Source organism: Melopsittacus undulatus, chromosome 12, assembly GCF_012275295.1.
Source record: "Melopsittacus undulatus isolate bMelUnd1 chromosome 12, bMelUnd1.mat.Z, whole genome shotgun sequence".
Lineage (NCBI taxonomy): Eukaryota > Metazoa > Chordata > Aves > Psittaciformes > Psittaculidae > Melopsittacus > Melopsittacus undulatus.
Genome location: NC_047538.1, coordinates 5,177,453 through 5,197,634, shown reverse-complemented (window position 1 = coordinate 5,197,634; position 20,182 = coordinate 5,177,453). Strand labels below are relative to the sequence as shown.

The following is a 20,182-nucleotide window of genomic DNA, read 5'->3' as shown; positions in this document are numbered from 1 at the left end:
GTTGGTCTTTAAATGTATCATCTTTAATATACTGGAAAGGTGGTTTATTGTCCTCTAGGTCAAACTCACAACCAGCTTTTTGAAATGAATAATTCAAGAGTGGATCAAGGTTGTCAGCATATCTTGACTGAATATATTTTGTCTCTTAACACTAATGCATCATACCCCAGTGTATTAATTTCTTATTGCCTGGTCACTTCATTCATTACTGTTTTTCTGCTGAGGGTGAAAAACATTCTGCCATGTAATACACAGGATGAAAGGTGAGCTACAGATATAAGAGTATTTTGTGTGTCAGTAGTTCGCTTTCTCATTCTTGTATCAGCTTTTGAAATGTAACAAAAATAAACAACATTGGAAGCTGCTGCCTTGCATTATTGAGATGAAAAGCTGAGCCTGAGGGCTTCCCTCAGGTTGTGAGTTTTTCCATGTGGGATTTTTTTGTGGGTGTATTTTGTCTTTTTTTTAAGTGGAAATGATTTGATAATCCTCTCTGCAGCTAAACAATACCCAGCTAAATACAAATCAAACTGAAGCAGAGGCTCAAGCTAGTAGCTACAAGACAGCATTTAGGTATTCATCACCAGCAAGGAATCCAGATAGCTTATTCTTTTAAAGAGCTGCATAAGTATGTAGAAAACTAAATTAATGAAGCAGGGAAATACGGAAGTCTCCAACTTGGAATAAGTAATCTGCAATTGATATTACAGTAATTGTACAACAGGTGAAAGAAAATAGGTGAATGGAAATGGGTGCCAGTGACAGAGTAAAACGAAGTTCTCAAACTGTAGTTCACCTGAGATTGTATATTCTTGTTTGCCATGAATCATATTAATGGAAAAATGTGCCTGCACAGTCCAGGTTATCTTAAAAGGTACAAGTGCAACTGGATTCCCAGGTTAGGTCTCAAAATCACCTGTTTGGATGAATTCAGTCTCTGGCTCAGTGATGCTGGAAGGTTCTTTCGTGGACTGCTTATGGTATATTGGATGTTTAATGAAAATAGGCACAGTGGAGCAGTCCCATCTGCCAGGAACAATAGTCCCAGCTGCTGTTGTAGACATATGGCAGTTGGGTTCTGAAGCAGACATCCTTGGCATCAGAAAACCTCCGTAAGGCATTCTGGAATTGATTTGTAGAGACTGAGGAAAAAAATACTCTTCTAATGGTTGTTTGGGTTTTTTTCCTCTCTAATGTTTATGAACTTCTGGTCTAAACCCAAATATTTTAATAATAGCAAAAAATAATGGAGAAACATCTCATTTGAGTTCCTTTTCTGTCTGGGTTTTTACTTTATTTCTTTGAAGATGTGTTGTGCTTGATGCAGTTGTTCTGGAACAAAATAAAAAGGGGTGGAAGAGCAGGACTTAAAAAAGGCCTTTGATTTATGGTGTCTTTGTCTAAATGAGTGATGGCTGAAATATAATAGTAAAATTATGCTTGAAAAAGAATACATTTTTCAAAGTCAAAACTATTGAAAGCTTCACAAACCAAGGTAATCTCATTGGTAATTCAGCCAGTACTTTGTTGTTGTACAGTGACAGGATATTGCTAAATTTTGCCTCTTTCATTGTGAAGTAGCTCTAAAAAGTAGTAACCTTTTTTGAAGAAGCTTAATCCTAAGATGAGGGGCAGTGTGGTTTGTTGATCTTTATCTTTCTGATCTAATTTTTAACTGTTTTCTTCATTAAAAGGCATGCTGAATGGAAAAAAAACCCTATTGTGTGCGTATGCCTTCACAAGAATAACTGTGGGGTTTATTTCTGCAGTAGTATTCTCTAAGTATAGTTTGTATAATTTAACAAAGGAACTTGTATCATGGAAGTAATCTTTGGTCTAAATTACTGTTGAGAAAAGTCTCTATAAGAAACTGACTTTTATTTAGACTAGCACTGAATGCATGTAGATAGTAAAGTAATGGGAATTTGTGGAGCATATGCTAGGCAAGTAAAAGAGTTCATTGTAGCTGTCTTCCCTAATTACTTTTTCTCCTCTTGATGAGACATTTTCAATGAAAAGATAGAATAGGTGGGAGGATTCATTTTTGTAGCTAGGTTTCAGTTTTTCAATCTGTCTTTTTAGATTTTAGGTTTCTCAAAAAACGCAAGCATACCCCATTTCTGATGGCTGGTGCCTGCCAAAAAGCATTGGTTCTTAAAGCATGTTTTGTGTAATGAGTTTTCTGCATAAAGTTTGTTTTTCTTCCCTCCTCTTTTTTAAGTGTTTCCAGTTTTTTATGCTTGTATCTTGCATAATGAGGTTGTCTTAGGAAAATAAGTGACTTTCTTCCACTGCTTTTTAACCCTTACCCTGATTTTCTAGTCTGTAAATCCTTGTTATTGTGGTTAAAATGAAGTGAATGCTTGTCCAGTATGTTTACCACATTGCATTCATGGTAGATGTGTTATCAATAAGTGTTATTTAATGAGAAGATAAATTGTGTCTCATGGAGGATTCATGAATTGTATTGCAGTTGGGGTTGAATTGGGAAGTGGTTTGAAAAGCAAGTCAAGGAAGTCACAGTATTACCTAAGTTGATCTAATGATGGCCCTGTTTCCAGTTACTACAGTTGTCGCAAGTCCTGTAACAGGCAAGAAAAGGCTTGAATGCAAGTTTGTCTCAAGGAGAAAACGGAAGCAATTGCTATTCTCTTTAAATAGTTGCTCCAAGGAGTGGAGTTTGATGGGGAGTGGTTCTTGCTTCTTTATTCTGTGTTTCTAATGGTTTAGCAGACAGCAAGGAAAGACTGCATATGAACATTAGGGCTCTCTTGTCTTTTGCAGAGGTAGAGATTTCTGTTGCTTGTCCAGAAGCGGGTCTTAATCGTTGTCTCTGAATGCCCATCAATGTTAACAGCTCAGCTGGGTTTTTACAAGTTCTGAATATTTTTGGTTTTGCAGAAGAAATAAACTGGAATTTTTTAGGTGCTTGGTTTTCCTTCTAAAGCCTTTCTCGTGATGGTGTAAAAATAACTCGAGAAGTGTTAGTTCTGCAACACTGTTGAAAAAGAGAAAAATATTTTGGAAGATGACTTTGGTGAAGTGGGAGAAGATGAACATCTAATGATTTTTAAATGTTAGAGGTACAACTAATGGGTCTGGAGCAAGACCTTGGGATGGCTAGGATATTCCAGCTAATGTTAAATGCAGTTGGACTACATTTAAATAGCTGTTATGGAGTAAAGAGGGAAAATATTACTAATGAACTCAGAAAAGCTTTCTGTCAATGGTGAGTAAACCATGTGAAATGCAATGAAATCTCTAGAATTAGTGCCCACTGACACAGAACCAAGGCTTAGAGATGATTCTTGTTATCAAATGTTTAAATAATGAGCCACCTTTCAGCATTCACGTAGAAGTAAAGGAAACAAATTGTCAATGGGAACTACTTTAAGAATAGGGTATTTTTTTTCACTACATGAATTCTTTAAGATACTGAGGCTGGCACAGCTGACTCCCTAGGATTCCAGTGCTACATGATGTCGTACTTAATGTAGTGCCGGCATGTGTCTGAAGGTTAAAACAGCCTTTGGAGGAGGCCATTGGCTATTGGACATGTAGTTAAGTGGATGCAGGGGGTGAATGTTTTATCTGGCTTGAAGCAGAAAACATAGGAGGGGAGGATTTAGCTCAACTCCCAGTGCTAAGCCAGCTACATATATAGGCCAAATATGCATCTTCTGGAGTAGGATGTTTTCAGGTTATCAGTTGACAATGGAAGTTTGGGAATGGTTTTGGTTCAGCTTTTCAGATAGGTAGAACAGTATGGTTCAGCTTGCTCCTGCTTGGTGCAAAGCCTACTGGCATGCAGTTCTCCAAGAACACCAGCTGTAGAGCTGGTATTTATAGCACTTGGATCTGCAAGAGCAGCTGAGGATGAGAGCAGCTTTCTAGCAGCTTCTGTGAGCAAGTATTTGCCGTGTGCTGGTGCTATTGAGCCGAACTCCCTCCCCCATCCAACCTTTCTCCCAGTCCAGGGTTGAAATTCCACGGTGGGGAGAGAATCCGGTTGAATTCCAAATGAGCTGTTCTTAGCTTCTACTTGGTTTCCTTCCCTTTTAATGATTTGAAAAATGCAAACAATGCTTTGAAAAGCAGGCACTGCTTTACAAGCTGGAAGCGTCCATTTCCCTTCATTTATCTCTTATAATAACAACCCTGAAAGTCTCCTGTAAAAACAGTATAGCCATGTATCTCATGGCAACCTGTGCCTAGGAAAGAAGCCTGTATTAAATGTGTCTTTGGGGTGTTATTCACGTTCCAGCAAATAAAGAATGCCTGCTCCACCCTGCTCTCGGTAACGAACATGTTCTCATTGTTGTCATTCCAGTCTACACATGGAGCAGATATATTTTCCAGACCTGTGCTTTTTAAGAGGCTATTTAATGTTGATTTGGTCCTTTGGAGTCCATGCTGAAAGCCCCACATCTTTTATGTTGGTTAAATTGATTATTCAGACAACACAAAATAAAACTAGTGCTTATATTGATTCAGATTGAGTTTGAAGAAGGTACAGAAGTGAATGATTTGGTATTTGTTTCCCCAAATGTTAGCCCTTCCAGAGTTCTCTCTAGACTAGCATGGGTTTGGAAGTTTTCTGCCTATTTATTTATTTACCAGTGAGAACAAAAGCAAGGACAGGACCTTTTTTTGCTAGCTGTTCTCTTCATATCTGGTAGAAATGTGTGCTCTGTGTAGATTATTGCTGCCACTGGGAGAATTACTGAGGCTGGTGTGAAGCGTCTTCCGTGTGATGAAACCTAATGTTACTTCATTTTAGGAATTAAATAGGCTTTGTGCCTTGGGCGCTGGCAGATGTGGTAGCGAGATGGGAATGGAAAATGTGAATGACAGAAAGAAGGCTGATAGCACAAATGCTGGAAGTTCAGTTTCTCCAGCTGCATACCTGACTTTCGCCATTATTGTTTGGTGTTTATCTGATTGGCAATTGATAGGGTTTTTGTTTGGTTGGGGTTTTTTTGTGTCTTTGTTCTTTTAATATTAATCTATCAGTCTGCCTTTTCCCTGCCCACTCCAGCACAGGCTGTATATCAGCTAATCCCAGGATTTAGCACAAGTTAATTCTGTCTGCTGGTGTTTATCTGAAGGGCAAACTGCAGTTAGCCAGTTCTTCACTGGAGCACCCTACAGTGACTAATGTGTGGCATGTCTGATGGCAGAATGCCCTGTAACATGACTCTGATTGCTAACAGAGGTGGAGCTGTTGAATCTAGTGACGTGATTTTAAATGCAGTGAGGGATAAGAGAATAATTTCATTTCTTACCCCTTGTGTGCTTTGTGTTCTGTCTCTATTCCAAGAGCTTGTTGTATCCCTAGATAGTGAACTGTAGGTGACTTCTGACCTGCACAACTAGAGACATTCTGAGGAGCAGTGCTGACTGGGATGAAACAGATTAGGCTCAGTCTGCAAATTCAGTGTCATAATCTGTCAGGAGATTGAAGTGGTTAAGAAGTAGTCTTGGTCATTCTTTGTGCCTGCAAAAATATTTATGTGGCTGAGTAGATGGGAATGGAATGAGGGGGCTGATCTTGGCTACATTTGCTTGCGTTTTCCTTCTCTGTAGGTTTCCCACTGTTTGTTTACTTGATTAGTTTTAATGGAGAATGGAAATACAAGTGCAGAACGAAAGGCTTGAAGTGGGAATGTGTTGTGTATGTGTTTAGGAAGGTGTGAGAAGACAGAGAATGCTGCTTCAAGTATCCTAGAAGATTATAAATTTGCATCAGTTGTGCTCCATACTCTGGTTGTAATTGTAAATGAAATGCATATGAAATGTGTGCTTTTTGAATTCCAGCTTCAACAAATCAAGATTGGATTGTAAAGAAGTTAGGTGTCCCAAGTGCCAATAGGAGTGCAAAACGATACATATTGCAAAATAAATGGTTCCTGTTTTAGTAGGGAAGTGATCTTTCAAAGTTTGGTAACAGTTTGTGCTAAGATTAAAGACTAGCAATGATTTTGATGTCATCGACTGGAAAGGTTGAAAGTGTTTGTTATTTCTGTGCTAGCTGATAAAGCAGATGGTGGATGCTATGAAAAATGTTAATTAAGGAACAAGTAGGATGGACTGTGGAAGTACCTTATGCCAGGAAATGAAGTTGCCTGTTTAAGGGCATGTTAAAAACCAAAGGTTTTGCAGAGTTTGGTTTGTTACTGTTGATACAGCACATCTAAAATTAGAATACCTTCATTGATTGTGCTCCTGCTTTCCCCTTATCTTTTATTAGGCTGTACTGCTCCTACTATATACTTCTATACAAGGGCAAATTACTTGAAGTATGAGTCTTATGTAATGATACAAAATTAGATTATTTGGTGTGAACTTTGTTTTAAAACATTTGGTTTCCTTAGCGAGTTATACATAAATCTCACCTGTTTGTGATTACAGGTATCAACCCCCCTACTGAACTTATACAGCTAAGAGGCTAAAAAGAGTAGTTTAAATGATTTGAGCTTCACAGAGTACATGGATTAATCCTGCTTAGAGGTACCTCAGGTGGGGTGAAGCAGCTCTGTGTGGCTTACTATGTAACTGCAAGGAGAGATAAGCTTTTAAAATGCAAGCTGTGTCTCTAGGTTGGGTTGGCACTGGGTATTAAACTGCTTCAAATGAAATAGTAATGCTACATAGCTGGTCACACAGTTGCTTTTATGTGAATTTTATATTGATTTATGGTATGTAATTACTTCTACTTGGTCTGTTTGCCAAAGTAGGAAACTGATACAAGTGTTACATCTTAAAGGTGAAGCATATTCAAAATTTCTGGAAATTCATGAATCAAGAAAAGGCATTTATCCCCTTGACCAAATCAACAATTGTGTATTTTAAAAACATGGATATTCCCATGCCTTTTTCTCAGCCTTCCATTCCAGAGGTAAATGATGGATACTAAAGCAAACTGTGTTTGCTGCCTTAGATCCCAGAGGAGTTTTAGAAACTGTAGTAGGAAAACAGTATCTTCAACTTGTTTCATCTTTTCCACCCTGGAGTTTTATGTGTGTAACCTTTTTCAATATAGCAGTGATGTGGGAGATGGTGATTTTGTAAAATACCCCTTCCGGTTCCTGTTTGATGCAGAAAACTGAACTTGTTGGAAGCTGAAGGATTCCACATGACCTAAGAAGTTGGCTCTTGGTGAAGCAAAGGGCCTGAAAAAGGGATTGAGTTCGTTGGAAACCGGCTGCTGAGGCTAACTCCAACATTCATAGTTGCTACCGTGCCATGTTGGTGGTTACTAATTATAGCTGGGGCACAAAGCTTCAGTGTCAGTTTGCAAACAGAAGAGTTAATTGCCACATTGGACCTTTGAAATAGCAGATAAACAAATTTATTCTGTAAGATAAAAAGGCCATTAATGTGTTCCTGCTGTGATCGGCTGCCTTATTGCCTTTCTCATTTCCTCAGGCTCTGTAATTAAACCATTAGCTTTCGTACCATGCGGGGAGTCTGTGTGGTGAGAGGAGATAGATGATGACCTAGTTCATGATTCACTAATCTTGGCCTTGCATGGCTTAAAAACCAAACAAGAATAACTGAAAAGCTTTTTGCATTCTTGTGCATTTTGGAGACTTTGGAAACCGTCCTCTTCTAAGATTCTGTTTGTTTCCTTGTTCAACTGAAAGCACAGCTTGCTGAATAATTTGGTACACAGAATCAGAGTTGCCCACTCAGTCTGATCATTCCTTTTTTCTTTTTCCAATATATCATATAAGCTTTTAGGATAAAGCTTCCCTGTGCTAGAAGTCTTTTAGTTTCCTCAGAAATATTCCTTAGCTTCCTTTAAACATAGCTAGATTTCATGGATTGCTTGTCCCTCCAAATAAGATGCTTGGTGCAGTGCACACCTTCAAGTTAGGTCCATTACTTCAGCTTGAGTTCCTGGTTTCTCATCTGCCTCACCATCTTCTTTCAGGTGTCTTGTCTCACATTATTTTATACCTGCTGAATTGGTTCAAACGCAGACTGCATCAGACATGACTGATGCTAGTGCATACCCATTTGGTACTCGGTGTTCCAAACGATGAGGGTTTCAGGTTGATTGAAATCCACTGAGGTCATAATCTTGTATCTTCTCACTCGGTCAACTCTGCTGGGTTCATTTGTTGACAGATGAAGAATTCTGTTAAACCAGTGATTCTGAAAATGGAGGATGTAGACTGTAGGAAACCAGAAGGGGGATAAACAGACTTCAGGCTTGGAGTAACAGCTGAGAGAAAAGGTTATGACTGGATCATAGTAGTGAGGGGCAGCATGCAGAGCTCCTGGCAGCCAGGAGGTTTTCTCTGACCCACTCCTGCTGCAGTGGAAGGTTTTGGCCAGCTTCTGCATTCCCAACCTCTGACAGAGCTGCCTTCTTGCACGTTAAACTCCCTTTCCCGATACGATTCTCTAGATAGGCTTTGCAAAAACATGCATCCTAGAAAGTAGTTTTCAAAATAGTGAGCTGGACATGGAGTTCAGTGTGGAGGAGAAAATGATAATAATAATAAATGGTATAAAAAGAAAATGGGGCAGCGTGGATTCCATAAATCACAGAACCTGACCTTCACCCTTCACAAATGTGCTGGATCAAATTTAACCTTGAAGCAAGCAGGATGAAGCTTTAACAGGAAGCTTGTAGTGCATTCCCAGGCACTAAGCCTGTTGCATAGTTAGAGATCTGACTTTCATGGGTGGTCGGTGTGCCTTTATTCACAGCGAGCTGAGTGGAAAAGCTGGCTATTCTTCTGATGAAACATTTGGCTTCTTTGCTTTCCTTCTTGGTTTTGACTAACACTGAAATTTGTGCTGCTTGCTCTGTTTCTGACACAGTAGAATCTTAGAAGGCAGTTTAACTCTTGTTTCCTTGGAGGGACCAAATGCAGCTTTGTCTTGGCCAAGAGAAATGTCCTTTTTGCTTATAAGCAACGATACAAAAGTGGAAAGCAAACCCCTGATGAATACTTGATGTTTCACTGGTGCTTCTAAGCACAAATCAATTGTGCCATGAGGTAAATAAGTGAGCTCGAAGTTCTCTTTTGTGATTGCATCTGCATCTTAAAGTAAAACTGCACTGATGTGATGTTTGGGGGTAACCAATGCATGTTTTGAGATTGTAATTTAATTGTGTTTCTTGGTCAGTAAAGTTGTAACTAGGCTTCTGGTTGTCTTGACTGCCTTCTCAGTTTACCAGGCTGCGAGTTTGTCATTTCCAGAGCAATGTGGCAGATACAATGTACCAATACAGGTAACAGTGTACCAATACAGGTAACAATGTACCAATACAGGTAACAAGTACCAATACAGGTAGTTGCTCCTCTCTTCCCTAGCCATGACTTGCCTCCCAAGAGACATGAAGAGTTCAAGTTAAAATCTTTTGCTGTTGGGAATAAGCCACAGAATTTATATTGTCAGGAGAGGTGCTGGCAATACACTTCTGTGTTATCTGCTTAGGACTGTGTAATACAGTATATTGGAATAGGTTCTAGTACATAGGAATGGGTTCTATTTGTTGCTGCTTTTGATGGTTAGACTATTTTCCCTTAAGCTTACAGCTAAAAACAGTCGAAGAAAGTAATGTTCACCCCCAAAGGTTGTTACATTGAACTAATGCAGGTGTTGGGTTTTATTTGTGCTGCTTTTTTGGGGAGGAACTTCCAGTTACAAGGCATTATTTCTTCCTTCCCTTTCAGAGCTGTGATGTAATTGCAGCAGTCTGGAATACATTGAAAGGAGGGAACTGAATTAAATTTGGGGCAGGGCAGTTGTCTTTTGGGGTTGGTTATTAGTTCACTAACTTTAGAACAGGTTTAATAGAGTGTGCTGCAGATGTGCTGCTGTTTGGTCAGAACTACTAAAGGGAACCTAAAGCCATACATGATTGCTTAGGTTACCAGTTTGTTATATGTTGATGCCCATGTTGCTGGTCGAACCCACAAGCATTTTTGCCATTTGATACTGTACCCAGTGCGAGGCATAATATTCATTGGCTTTGCATGCTTGTCAGCTTTCATAAGGCAAGAATGCACAAGGTGCATCCAAGTGAAACAGAGTTACTCACGAGAAATAGGGTAGCAACTGTTGCTATTTGCAATCGGGTGATCTTTCCTCTACACTGTAATCTTGGACAACAGCCCTGCTCAGGGACACAGCATCTGGTAAAGGAGTGATTTAATTTAATCCACAACCACATTTTCAGGGATGTTGGTGAAACATAACGTCAAGTTCATGGTTGAAATAAGAGGTGTGGGTGTTGTATTACTGGTACTTGTCACAGGAGGAAAGGGAGGAGCCCCAGTCTCCCAAAGCATAGCTGAACTGGCATGAGTATGTGAGAAATAAGCTTCCTTTGTTTAGGATGACTGGTATCACAATGTAAATCAACCCAAGGAAGACTGTCACTATGTTTGTATAGCTTCTTTCTTTGTAGTTTTTGGTTTCACATATCATTTCACTCCTGAAGTCAGATTGCTGCTTCAGGTGCAAAAGAGTATGTGTAAATCTATAGTGGGTCATCTAATTTTGGTACCCTCCAGAGTATGTCTTTTTACAGTCTGTCCTTACACAGATGGTGTTGAAAACAACTGCTGGAAATAATAGATGTGTAAGTATTTCCAGCACTGTAAGACTGAAAAGAAGAAAGCAGTAGAAATTCACTCCTGCAGCAAGAGCTGTGCTTATAAATTACCCTCCTTGAAATACAGAAACTACAGAGATTGTGCATGCCCTTTAAAATGACAGCTGAATCCATTGTGGATTACCCCCTTCCCCAACAAGGGTATAGGAAGCTGCTTTGTTGCTGGGAAAGAAAAAAAACTTAAAACAACAATCTAAAAGGTGTCTGGAAGGGCTGTCATTAATTGTGGGGAATGCACATGTGGGGGTCATATATTGAAGAAATAGGATCTGAGAAAAGGAAGAGAGTATAAAATTTACAGATGTGCTGGTATGAAGAGAAAATGGGTTTTTACAAAGCGTGTTCATTCTGGTATTTTCAAATGGTTTATTGAGTTCACTCAGATGAAGATTCTTAGATTCTTATGTACAAATTCCTTGGAAAGAAGAAGTCAAGGATTGCGAGAGCTGAAAAGGCCTTTGGAGGTCAGCTTTGTGAATGGGACTTGCAAAGGCTGTAACTTAGGAACTATACACAAATGTTTTCATTCTGGCTTTGTTTTGTGTGTGTGAATTTCATATGGCCATCGTATATTATACGAAGTTCAAAGAGGAAATGTACACAAATTGGTATGGAGTCTTCGTGGGATTATGTGGCTATATACAGCAAGAACATTTATGAGTAATACAGTTGGTCAATTAGTATCAGTCCTGTTAACAATCTGTCTGTAGGCTTTGTACATATAAAAGAACATTGAAGTAAACTATGCACATAATCCCTGAAATGTCTGTAGATGCAACTTTTTAATGTCTTCTTCCATGCCCTGAAAATACTGAGCTTTTTCAAGAAAATAATTCTGCAGTGAGCTCGTGTATTGTTTTACATGTTAATTTCATCATAGACTTGAGTTGTGCTGCTGTGAATGCTTATGGAATGGTTTGGGTTGGAAGAGACCTTAAAGCTCATCGAGTTTCAACCCCTTCCATGGGAAGGGACACCTTCCGCTAGAGCTGGTTGCTCCAAGCCCTGTCCAAACTGGCCTTGACCACTGCCAGGGATGGGGCAGCCATGGCTTCTCTGAGCACCCTCACAGGGAATAATTTCTTCCTAATACCTAATCTAAATCTCCCCTTTGTCAGTTTAGAACTATTTTTGCTTGTCGTATCCCTACAGGTCCATGTAAAAAGTTAGCACCATTCCTTCTAGGATTTTAATTTTCCCCCTTGACTTTCAAACGTGGCAATTCTGTGAATACTCAAGATCTGCAGATCAAGTTAAGGCTCAGCAAGCTCATTAATCATGATCCTAAATGTCAGCTTAGCTAAAAGCTTGCATTTTGTTTTGTGTAGGTATTATCAATCCAAAGAATCCTAAGGAAGCACCAAAGTCCTTCAGCTTTGACTACTCTTACTGGTCCCACACATCGGTAAGTTCTTTTATAAGAAAACCATGGGGGTATGTTGTTGTTTTCGGGGGGGGGGGGAGGGGATGGGGATGGGGGTGGGTTGTTGACTGCCTTGATTTACTACATTTTCCTCTGATCATGCCATCCTTGTCAGATGTTTCTGCATTGTCTCATTCAGGTTAAAAGCTTGTTATTGTATGTGATCTTGTCCTGTTTGGGGGAGAGCAGAAAGCTGCACTCCTGAAATTCCACAACAGGTTGTAAATATTTGAAAGGTTACTGCAAATACTCCCCAAGAATGTTCTGTTCCTGAAGGATGTGTGTGGACCACAGTCAGTTCAGTTTTGCCCTTAGACAAGTGAAAGTAGCTTGAGTTCTTACAGCTCAAGGTGAGATGTGATCTGGATTCCCTTGACATCTCTGGGAAAGGCAGAGTAGTGATCTGTGTTTTGATAGCTGCAAAAGCAATGAACCCTCATCCAGCTCCTCTGCCCCACCCTCCTGCGAATTGGTGCTGAGGTCTCTCTGACTTCCAGCAATTGTTCTACAGCAGAGCTGTGTTGTTCTGCCATCTACCCCTCCCCTGCCTTATTTTCTCAAAAGATATAGAAAGAAGGGATAATTAATTTCTCTAATTTTAGTAACATGGACGCTGCAAATAAGACTTAATATTTCTGAGCAGATCTGTGGCCAACAAGATTGTTTTCATGACGAAAAACTTGGATTTATGCAGCTCTTCTACTGAATCTTCCAGAGCAGCCATGCAAGTAGATTACAGGATCAGTTAGAACATTATGAACTTAATTCCTGAAAATTAGCAGATAAGCAGCATCAAAGAAAAATGGTCTGATAAAATCTTTATGCCAGCATTAGAATGTTGGCACAGCTAAATTTGTCCTGATTTCAGGAAAAAATAGTAGTAAAATCCAGCATTTCAGGAAGAGAGTGAATGCTGGATTAAGAGCCAACATAGTCACAGTATTGTGACATAGTCCTACAAAATCAAGTTTCAGTATTATGTTATCTCTTCTGGTTCATGCAACATAAAACATCTGTGTAGATAATCATTAGTATGGTAATTTTTTCAAGTATATTTATCAAGGGCTTTCCTAAATTATCAGGACATCAGGAAAATGGGCATAGGCACTGAATCCAGCTTTCTGTCAGTGTTTCATGTCTTAAATCATGCCTGAAGCTGCACCTTGGGTTTCCTCTAGTGACTGGATATTGGTGTCTGATGAATACTGTGCCTGAAACACACTACTTGAAAAATAGAGAATTCATTTTTATCACTCATGCTTTAAACAAGTTCTGTATTTGCCTTGAGATCTGGCAGGAGTGTTTTTATTGACATCTTTTTGTGATTTCTTTTCATTGCCTCTTTTCAAAACATAACAAACTTTTCAGTTGAGTGTTTGAATGGGATAATTTTCTTTGTCATGATACAGATTTCTATCACTGGATGCATCTGCAGTAGAGATTTCATTTATCACTGGGCTAAGTTGCTTTAAAATAGCTTGTTTTTTAATGTTATGTTTCAGTTTTATTGTTGAGTTTAGCCATAGAAGAGTGTTCTAATGCATTGTCCTTCACTGGTTCAGCTACTTGCTAATGTGAAATAATGTGTTTGACATACTTCGGGATTCTGTAGTCACCAGTGAGGTTGTAAATAGAAAAATGCATTGGATTAGATGGTGGGATCAGGCAGCTGCAAGAAAAACTTAGTCATTTTAATGGTTTCTTTGCACTCAACCTGAAAAAGCCCAACAACCAAACAAACCCAAGCAACTTTCTTCTCTTTTCCCTTTGCTACCCTTCAGAGCCCTTGTCAAGACCAGCCACTGTGGGGTTTTTTGTAGCTCCCAGTCCTTTATTCATGTGTATTGACTCTCTGAACTCTACTCTGGGTTTTCTCCCCCCGACTCCCTCCTCCCAGGCACCCTGAATCTCATTTGCCAGTGATCTTGCTCAAAACTTTTCCAATAGTGTCAATAATGCTCACAAAACAAGAGGTCTGTTTCTTTGTGCAGATTGTTGCCTCAGCATTGATGGAGTGCTCCTGCATTGTCGTCCTTCTCCAGCTGGTACTGCCTTGGGAAAAAGCTGTGTGCAGAAATGTGCACATTTGTGTATATTTGCTTTTTCCGAAGGCATTGATCCACAAAGAGAAAAAGTAGGGGAAAAAAAACCAGTTGCTTTTTGAAATGTTACTTGAATGATAGGATAAGACTGTATTTATGCTATTTTTCGTGTCTTTCCAGCCTGAAGATCCCTGCTTTGCATCTCAGAACCGTGTATACAATGATATTGGGAAGGAGATGTTGCTGCATGCCTTTGAGGGCTACAATGTATGCATTTTTGCCTATGGACAAACTGGAGCTGGGAAATCTTACACAATGATGGGCAAGCAGGAGGAGAGCCAAGCAGGCATAATCCCCCAGGTAAAACAGAACCCAGAAAGGAGATTTGGCTTTATAAGTATGTTCAGGCACATGCTTGCTTGTGCACTGTTCTTACATTGCAATAACAGTTAACAGAGAACAACAGCTTATTCTGAAGCGAATGGAATCTACTGGGGAAAAAACATTATAAGTAATTTTCCTCTCTGTTACTTTATAAGCTTGTACTATGCACTCTGTATGTTTTACATCCATCCAATTTCTCCACTTTGCCGGCAAACTAGCAAATCAAGATGTCTGGTTCACTGGGTTTCCTTCTCTGACTTCAGTTGGGACAGCGCTTAACACTTTGTATTCAGCAGCAATTCAAAAGGTAGCATTACTGATCATCATGCCAGGAACATTTTGTGGAAACAAGCTAAAAACCACACCAAAGCTAAAAACTGAATAATACATCTTGGTTAAGAAAAGTGTATGAAAACGTTTTGAGATCCCCCCCACAAGAAATACTTTATAATGTAGTATCCTATAACTGTTGGTTGTGTGGCACTTGTTCAGGCCTTCCTCAGCATATAGGTGCTGACAGTGAAGCAAGTTCATTGGAAGATAGTGTGTTCCTCCATTCCCAAAATAGAAACCTGACGTTGGGTTTCAGTTTTGATAAACAAATATGCTGAACAGCTTGAGTCCTCATTCTGCTGCAGGTTTGCAGGAGACATTGGCCCCATGCCACAGGTGTGAAATAGAGGACTCAGAGTGTTGTTCTCTGCTAATAGCATGAGCATACGTCCTGAAATAGGTTGCAAGTGTTCTGATGATTAGCTTAAAATAACATTGGAAGAGGTAACGTGGTGAAGAACAGAATTCTTGCATCTAGCCATTTTGGTTTATTAAGCAGTGTCTTTATGTACAGCGTAACAGGTGAAATGAGCTGAAAATCTGTGACAACAGCTTCATGCTAAAATGTTTTGTTGTAATCTTGGTATTCCTATTTGTTTTTACAAAACTTCAAATAGATACTAAGTAAATATTGTCCTAAAAATCCTCTAACTTAATAATGCTCCTGTGGATTGAATAATGCTCCTGTTATCTGCTATAGTTTTAAACCAAAATGGTTTTCCTCCAACTTCACTTGGAAGCCTTCCCATAAAGGTACAAAATGAACTGTCTGTTGAGGGAGACCTTGTTGAATCTGTTCTCACATACACAGAAGGTACAGCACAGTCATGATGGAAGTAATACAGGTTGTTGACATTAAATTCTTAGGTGCTGACAGAAATTCCCTGACTGCCAGTCCCTAGTGTGTAGCTTCAATACTTCAGCCATGTGTTGACTGAATACTTTAGAGTTTGTACTTTCCAAATTGCCTGTATTTTTCATAATCTATTTTCCATACAATGGCTTGTAGATATCTGTTCCAGAAACCTCTTCCTACTCTTATTCCTCTTTGTACCCATGCTTTACAATCTACAAATGGGTATCTGTGGCTTGCCCACTGTTCATCTTTTCTTTCTTTATCACAATTTTAGGTGTCTCAGTTCAGTTACTTGTAGGCAAGTACTCCTGAAGCAGTAGATTGCTTATAGTTAAAGCATCCTTCATATGAAGATACTGTTGACAAATTTTGAAGTAATTTCTGGCTGTTGATTTAAATCTGAATGCTGGAACCTCAGCACACAAAATAAACAGACCTGTTTTTATGAGACTAGGAGAGGATTAAGGATTTTAATAATTCCTTTCTAAAATTAGTGCTTCCCATTTCAGTTGTTAAAGGCTTTTTCTGTTATATAGTACAGAATAACAGTTTTGGTTAAACCTAAAACAGTTGTTGATTATTTACTATAATAGTAAATATTATTTACTATATAAAATAAGGTTGAATGATAGTGATGTAGCGTTGGGAAGCTGTACGTGGTTGCTGTAACAAGTTCTTTCTCTTCCTCTGCTTTCAATCTAAAGCCAATTTAGTAACATGTCATAGTAGTTACTTGTTACCATTCAAGTAAGACTAATTTCTGACTCAGCTTTAATCTCTTTCCAGCTGTGTGAAGAACTGTTTGAGAAAATCAATGACAACAGCAATGAGGAAATGTCATATTCTGTAGAGGTGAGTATGGTGAAGGATCAAAGAGTATCTGTGTGCTGGACATCAAACTGAGCGTGGGTGCTGCATTATTGATGTTGGATTAAGATGCTGTGGGTTTTTTAATTTCATCTTATTTTAAGCTTTGTGTCTTTTCTGTTTCATGTTTGAGGCAAATGGAATAAAAACCTGTCTGGGACTTTTTATTTCCTTGCCAGTTGTTACAGTCATAATTTATACCCTATTTCCCAACAGGACTTGTCTTACCTGCTATCTGTTAGTAGGGTTGGTTTACAGAGAAAAATTGTTTAAGCTGTGCATACATAAGAAGTTTGTCAGTACATAAGGTTTCTTAATAATTATCCTTACTTGGATTGGGTTGTATTTAGAAAGTGGTTTTGTCTTCTTGCACCACTTGAAGACAAAAATAAAAGTGGCCACTTCATAGAAAGACAATTTCCAGTCTTTTACTGGTTTTTTTTTACCTCCAATCAGTGTTAATGGCTTGACATGCAAATATGTTGCAGGCTATGAAGAAAGGAAGAACAAAAAGCTGGCAGAATTCAAATGTGATTATTATTAAGAAATGTGAACTCCAATCACTGCTGCTTCTAAATTACAGAACTGGAAAATTATTAGTTCTGTGGCCCTGAATCTGTCTATTTAGATTAATTGTATTGCATTAACATTTGACGACATAATGCTTGAATACCATAGGAATATCATGCTTAGGATTTGTGTATGAGAAGATTCCCACATTTTCCTTGTGTTTTTTCTATTTCCTACTTATTTCTTGTTCTGATTATGTCTCTAAGCATAGATTTGTGCATGTGAGAGAGAAACAGTCTCAGAATGGAAATCTGAAAGAACAAATGTCTGACAAATGAACAGAAAAGGGAGTCAGGAATAGTGATGGAAATGTATAGTGTGTTGTGATCTGTTTTGAGTATAGAATTCATTTATCTGCACTTATACAAAACGAGATCTTAAATCTCTAAATCCCTAAATTTAGTGATTGAGTTTGCATCTGTAATCTTTCCACAGAATGAAAGTAAATGACTTCCTGTCTCTTTCAATATTTAATATCTTCACTGCTGCAGCTACCAAGTACCTGTTGGACTGGGATAAACCTAGTGCCATAAGAAAAATAGAAATTAAAGAATTAAAGAAGCTTTATAATTTATTTCAAAGGGTGCAGATTCCAGATTACCATAGTTTGAATGATTATACTGATGACTCAGGAATGCAGCAGGATGTGGGGATAGCTTAGAATCAAAAGTTGCTTCTCCATATAAAGAAATTAGTTCTTTTTCCCTTCTTAAGTTTGCTTTGGAGGCTCATAAGAGAGATTCCTTGTAAGCAGATTCCTCCTACCATCTGTCTTGTTTGCCTCTTTACAAAGACAGTTTTGCTGCTGTGTCATATTAAGGCTGTTAAGATGATTGTGAACTCAAGTGCATAATTTTTAATTAAACACCAGTGCTTTTTGAAATGGTTGAGGGATCTGTACATGAATGTGAGTCCTGCAGCTTGTGCTGGAGATCTGGGGCATGAGACTAGTGGCTCTTCTTCACTTCTGCCATTGTCTCAATCTGTTAAATGAACTGAGACACTCACCTACAGCATTCCTGTAATGGACTGGGGGAGTTTCTACCAGAGGCGCTCTGAAGTGCTGCAGGGCTGCTTGCAGAGGAAGCCTTAGGAAACACTAAATTGTCCATGCAAATTCCTGTTTTCAGGTGAGTTACATGGAGATTTACTGTGAGAGAGTCAGAGACTTGTTGAACCCGAAGAACAAAGGCAATTTGCGGGTGCGAGAACATCCTCTGCTTGGACCATATGTGGAAGATCTGTCCAAGTTAGCAGTCACATCTTACACAGACATTGCTGACCTCATGGATGCTGGGAACAAAGCCAGGTTAGTGATGATAGCACACTGTATATTTTTATCTCTGTTGGGATATATGGCATGTAGCAGCAAATCTAAAATACCTTCTGTGATGCATTGGCACTTCTGGAAGAAGCTCAGGAAGACTATAACACTCCTCAAGCTGAGGAGTACTGCTGAAATGTGCACTAATCAATGCTGTTAAAAGGCTGAAATTGATTTGTGTGGGGAAACAGTGCTGCATATCACTGTATAGATATTTAAAGCTTGTAATGGGTTGAGATTAGGTACATAGATAATTATACCGGCTTTTAGTTTTGCCTTTGTTGTGTACTCTATGACTATATTGGTATAAATACACATGCGAACACTGTCTCCTCTTTCATTCAGTCAAGTGGCCAGGACTTAAGTTGCCATTTTAGCTTTCAGTTCTGGTTCATTAGTAGTTGTTTTCATGACAGCTGTAGGCTCCATTTAACAATGTGTGGGAAAGATTGATGTAATACTGCTTGTGTTCTCTTGTGTGTTTGAGTGTAAAGTAGATCACTGAGTACACAGATTGAGGAAGCTCTCTTATAGCTGTGATGAAGATGGGAGTAATTCAGGAGTGAAAAAACACAGGGTTTGTTAATAACTTTCAAGGTGGCTTTCTCTTGGTTACCAGGGCAGAACATCAACTGTACAGCCTCTTGATCTCATTCCTCCCCAGCTGCTTTCAGCCCTGCAGGTAGTTGTACTTAGAGTACAGAGGCTACTGTTTCCTAAACATGACTGTGTCTGTTCATATTTTAGGACTGTGGCAGCTACCAACATGAATGAAACCAGCAGCCGCTCTCATGCTGTGTTCACAATTGTCTTTACTCAGAAGAAACATGACACAGAAACTAATCTTTCCACAGAGAAGGTATGCTGCAAATAAGTGGCTTTCTGATTGTATTTCACAAGTCTTCCTTGCAGTGACTTATATTTATTGGCAGTATGATGATAAAATGAGAATTAATTGGATATTCTGGTGTTCTGTTTAAGGCCGTGGGTCTTGACAGGGTCTTTTTATTTCTTATGGGGTTTTTGTTTGAATGTTAATTCTAAAAACATATAAATGAAGAATATATGCAGGATGAGAGTATAGAGATGTAGGGAAATAATGGCCTTAAGGACTGGATTCTATGGGGAGGGATATGGGAAATAAAGGAAGTTAATATTTTCCAGTCTTGTTCTGAAAACTCTGTGGTTTTGCTTCTCAGTGCAATCTTTGCCTCCTTAGTTCTTTTCTGTGGGCACAGGAATTGGAATGAGTGAGACTCAGGCACTTGTTGGAATTTGCATGTTAAAAGGAGGCACACTGTTTAGTATGGGATAGTTTTTCCTGCCTTACGTTACTGTGAAATAGAAGCTGCATGTAGAAGTAGCTGAAATACAGGTAATGTTCATGTTTCTGGACTGACTATTGTGGACAGCTCTGAAAAAAATGATATATTGAAGATACCACATCCTGTAAAATTATCATTAACTGACATGTGGTCAGTTTGGTTAGGCCAGTGCATTGTTGGTGTCTTTAGAGTCAGGATGAAACGTTAAGTTTCTCCTCTTATGAGATTCCTGTGCTGTCAAGTAGTAGTTTTGACTTCTTTTCTATTCCGTTCATGCAAGACCTCATTCTCTCTTTATAGGTAGAGGGATATAGTGATATTTAAACTAGAGTATAATCCCAGACACCTTTGATCCATAAGATAACAGCATCAAGCTAATAGCTTGTGAAAACTTTGACTGTAGTTTTAAGTACAATGCA

At 38.9% G+C, this 20,182-nt stretch overlaps 1 protein-coding gene across 2 annotated transcripts in view; it reads left to right on the top strand.

The window, feature by feature from the left end:
- KIF1B (kinesin family member 1B) overlaps window positions 1-20,182 on the top strand; it is a 93,438-nt gene that overhangs the window by 9,985 nt on the left and 63,271 nt on the right. For both annotated transcript variants that reach the window (XM_031044266.2, XM_031044267.2), the window contains exons 3-7: window positions 11,968-12,044; window positions 14,285-14,464; window positions 16,464-16,529; window positions 18,245-18,423; window positions 19,186-19,297. In XM_031044266.2, the coding sequence (XP_030900126.1) occupies window positions 11,968-12,044; window positions 14,285-14,464; window positions 16,464-16,529; window positions 18,245-18,423; window positions 19,186-19,297 (614 nt within the window). The remainder of the gene's footprint in view (window positions 1-11,967; window positions 12,045-14,284; window positions 14,465-16,463; window positions 16,530-18,244; window positions 18,424-19,185; window positions 19,298-20,182) is intronic.